This window comes from Aplysia californica, unplaced genomic scaffold (genome assembly GCF_000002075.1).
Source record: "Aplysia californica isolate F4 #8 unplaced genomic scaffold, AplCal3.0 scaffold00427, whole genome shotgun sequence".
In the NCBI taxonomy this organism is placed as follows: Eukaryota; Metazoa; Mollusca; class Gastropoda; order Aplysiida; family Aplysiidae; genus Aplysia; species Aplysia californica.
The window spans coordinates 156,955-161,370 of NW_004797697.1; the positions used below are offsets into that span (position 1 = coordinate 156,955).

At 44.1% G+C, this 4,416-nt stretch overlaps 1 protein-coding gene across 1 annotated transcript in view; it reads left to right on the top strand.

The window, feature by feature from the left end:
* Positions 1 to 21: 21 nt before the first annotated feature.
* Positions 22 to 4,416, top strand: part of LOC101858878 (proline-rich transmembrane protein 1) — a gene marked incomplete at its 5' end in the record, with an annotated part of 6,093 nt that continues 1,698 nt past the window's right edge. Inside the window, 2 exon segments of the mRNA XM_013086015.2 lie at positions 22 to 299; positions 3,030 to 3,158. Coding sequence (XP_012941469.1) covers positions 22 to 299; positions 3,030 to 3,158 — 407 coding nt within the window.

The following is a 4,416-nucleotide window of genomic DNA, read 5'->3' on the forward strand; positions in this document are numbered from 1 at the left end:
CTCCCTCCCCCGACCTTTCAGAAATGCCCCCTCCCTACACTGACGCGCCCAAGACCGATGGCTCCGCTGGGCAGGCCGGCTACCCCGCTAACTACAACCAGCAAGGCTACGCCGCACAGTACAACTACCCCCCTCAGGCCGGTCAGTACCCGCCGGGTCAGTACCCCCCACCGGCCGGGCAGTACCCCGCTCAGGGCGGTCAGTATCCCGCTCAAGGCGGTCAGTATCCCGCTCAGGGCGGCGCTCCGCTCCCTCCTGGCTACCAGCCTCAGTACCAGACGCAGTATGGAAATGTGGTGGTGAGTTCTCCGTCACTTTGGAAAGATCTTAACACTTTGCCCCCACAGGACGCCGGTCGGCGTCGGTAAGAAGCCGTCCCTTTTTCCCACTGGACGCCGATTGGCGGCGGTAAGAAACTTTTCCCCTCGGGATGCCGATCGGCGTTGGTGTGATATAGCGTGTACCGCACCTGTATTCTGGTCCGCGGGGATAAGTGTTGTGCGCTCTGCGCGTTGCGCGGGTGGAAAGTGTTAAGGGGCGGTGCGGCCACAGACTTGCCTGTTCTTGGCCAAATTACACAACCTGGGATATTTACACATGAAAAATCCTCGACATGTCCTGAACAATCTAGAAAGGTACACAAGCCTCCCTGCACCCTAAGATGGTGTTTGGGGGTGGGGTGGGGGGGGGGGGTTCAAGCGGAGGGTCAAGTCTGTTTGAGAAAATATTTGCCAATTTTGCAAAAAAAATTTTTTTTTTAACAGCATGCTATTTTTCAGGGTTGGTACTATATTTCTACTCTATTTAAATTCTGACTCGATTTCAATGAAACAGTCACAGAATGTTAAAAACCATACAAATTTATAGCTTTCTGTAAGAGGAATTATTGATAAATGCATTGGTTCTTAATCTGTGAGCTTGAATAGGCTAGGTTTTCCAGTTTTCCACTATTTCGCTATGGCCGGAATTGAAAGTGTCATAAAATAAAAACTATAGCAGATATGAAATAATTCCTCTTACAGAAAGTGTGATCTTTGTCTTATCAGTGCATGCTAAGTATGAACCAAATCTGTTTGTAAATAAGGTGGGAAAATGATACCACATTATGTCTCTAAAATCCAATATGGCCACCGTTTCCATGTCAACGGAATCATTAATTTTGGTATCAAATCTCCTTTGCAATATACTTGTCCACACCAAATATAAGCTCCTCAGGAGTGGCATTAGCTGAGATAGGCTTAGTTTTTAGCTCCCCTCCTTAAGTGGTTGGTTGGAGGGCTCTACTGCCGTGCCTAGGCAGAGCGACGTATCACTCAGCACTTTTTAGGATTTTGAGATACGTCATGCCGCCATTAGAAATATGGACATGGCCCTTCAGTTACGTCTGTTTGCCATGGTGAAATATCCTATTTGTAATGCAGATACGTCTTCCTGCCTTTGACACAGGATGAAAAATGGGTATAGAGCTAGGCGTCCATTTAAAGGAAGATGTAAAAAATTGATAATTTTTGCAGATACGTCGGTCTGCCTTGGCACGGCAGTCTCGAGGTAGGTCTTTATTTCTATTCTTTCCCTCTGTTGTCTCTGTCCATCTGTAGTGCTTTTTCCCTGCGCTATAATCATAGATCATGACTGTCATTGGGTCGATGTACTTCTCTTTACCCAAACTTACACACAACCCCCCGGAGCAGTGCTGCTGACTGTAGTGTCTTTAGGCCATTCCCAAAGGGGGGACATTTCTCGTTCAAGTGCAGTAGAAAATGGGCTGATTCATGTCACGCTCAAAACTGTGCCTGATCTGCAACAGGGAACTACTGCTCTTTCTTTCCTAATCCTTACTATTGTCATTTTCCTCTACTTTTTTTGTATGTTTGTCACTCTCCTGTGACCTGCTATTTCCGGGGTGCCTTGATAGTTGAAGCAGACCTTGTGCTGTTGAAGCTAGAGAGGTGGGCAGAGTGGGTCTGATTCCCTGTAAAGACTTCTCTGTTGACACCCATCCCTTGGCGCTCTTATGCAGTTGCGAGTGCCGTAAAACCCTCTACTATAAAAAAAAAACCCTCACACCCAGGATTAGTGGGAGGTCCTACTTCTCTTCATTCCCTGTGTCATGTGTGTACATCAATAACTTGGACTTAATTGGTCAACTATGTTATAACGCCTCAAGGCCGTAACGTGACCTTCTTGATAATAAAGGATAACTTCCGTTACTACTCATTCTCACAGAGGTCTTGTGTTTGTTTGTGAGCATGTTTTATAATTATTCATCAAGCTTTAAGCATAGCCAAGAACGTAACACACTGTGTTGTTTTTGTCTTATGTCTTGCCACCCTGCCCGAGATGGTGCTACTGACTGAAGTTGTCTTTAGGCCATTCCCAAAAGGGGGTGGGGGGGATATTAACTTGTTCTTATGCACAGTAGAATTGTAAATGGGCTGATTCATCAATGTCATGCTCATAACTGTGCCTGAACTGCAACAGGGGACTGCTGCTTTTTCTTTCCTAATCCTTACTATCGTCATTTTTCCTCTTCTTCTTTTGTATGTTTGTCACACTCTTGTGACCCGCTATTTCCGGGGTGCCTCGATAGTCGAAGCAGACTTTGTGCTGTTGAGGCTAGAGAGGTGAGCAGAGTAAGGACTTCTCTGTTGACATCCACCCCTTGGCGCTCATATGACCGTATGCAGTTGCGAGCGCTGTAAAACCTCTACTAAAACAAACAAACAAAAAGCTACATTTTATCATATGTGGGATTAAATATTACTAAAGCAACATTTTTTCATACATGGCATAATACAACATTTTTTCTAATAGTGTTGAATATTGCTAAAGCAACATTTTTTCGTATATCGTTCAATATTACTAAAACATGTTTTTTTCATGTTGAATCTAGCGTTGAATATTACTAAAACATGTTTTTTTTCATGTAGAATCTAGCGTTGAATATTACTAAAACATGTTTTTTTCTTGTAGAATCTAGCGTTGAATATTACTAAAGGGAATTTTTTGTTCCTGTTTTCCTCCCCCAGATTCAGCAGCCCATGGCCTATGCAACCTCGCGCGGCCCGCCCCCTCAGGACCATATGTGCGCCGCTATATTTGTCACGCTCTGCTGCTTCTGGCCCACGGGGATCGTGGCCATTATGAGGGCCAGTGACGTAAGTGCTATCTTGTCGTGTTGCAACACAAAGGCGTGATTGGTGTATAACCTTGTGGTGTCGCAACACTAGGACATGATTGGTGTGTAACCTTGTGGTGTCGCAGCACTAGGACATGATTGGTGTGTAACCCTGTGGTGTCGCAGCACAAGGACATGATTGGTGTATAACCTTGTGGTGTCGCAGCACAAGGGCATGATTGGTGTATAACACTTTAAACCCTATGGGTCTAGACGGGAAGTCCATTCCTAGTTCCTAAGCAAGGGGAAGGAACCCATCTGCCGTTAATACAAGTGTTTAAAAAACACATTAAAAAAATTCTAAACAAATTCCTGAAATCCTGAAAAATTAAAAGTTAAAAAGAAAAATGAATGTAGTTTCAGAAAAATATAACTTTTTGTATGCGTAAACTTGGAAATGTTCTAACTTTAGTTCAATCGGGGTGTCCGACCCGTCACTCTCATTTTCAGCCTCGCGGTCGGGCCCTAGGTCTAAATTCTAGATTTTCTACGTCTGATCAATCTGAATCGCTCCAAACTGTTGCTACAACCTTTTCATCAAAATCTGATTCATCTGATTTGTCAAATGCTTGTTTTTGCTCAAATCCATCGTTATTTCCTTTTTCAAACTCAATGTGTCGCTTTTCAATAAGTTGAGACACCCTCGAAGTGTCGGCTACGCGATCGCACTTCGATCGGCTCTAATACTAAAAGTACTGGCCCGAAAAATTTTGTTTTGGTATCAAACGAAAGAAGAAACTTTTTGCAATAACTATGCAAATCAAAATCTGGGCCCCAGAGTCTCGTTAAGGCGAGACTTCGTTTCTAAAGACTCTAGGTTGGCGTGGGCGGTTCCGGGCGAGTTAGGGTGGAGCGCGTAAGGAAATTCCCGGGCGATCCCTGGATGTGTCAATCTTTTCGCCTCGCAGCGGTGCATGTATTTATGTGTGTATGTATGTATTCATGATTATGTATGTATGTATGTGTGTGTGTGTGTGTGTGTGTGTGTGTGTGTGTGTGTTTGTGTGTGTTTGTGAGTGTATGTATGTATGTATGTGTTTGTGAGTGTGTGTATTGTGTTTTTTTGCTATTGTAAACCAAATTGCCCTTCTGGGATGGATAAAAGTATTAAAAGCGTAATTTATTCTTAATTATTTTTAAAATTTCATCTGGATGCCTCACATTCAAGCAAGTGTCGGTGACACGGGGGTCAGATGGGTGGTCACTGGAGTGTGTGTGTGTGTGTGTGTGTGTGTGTG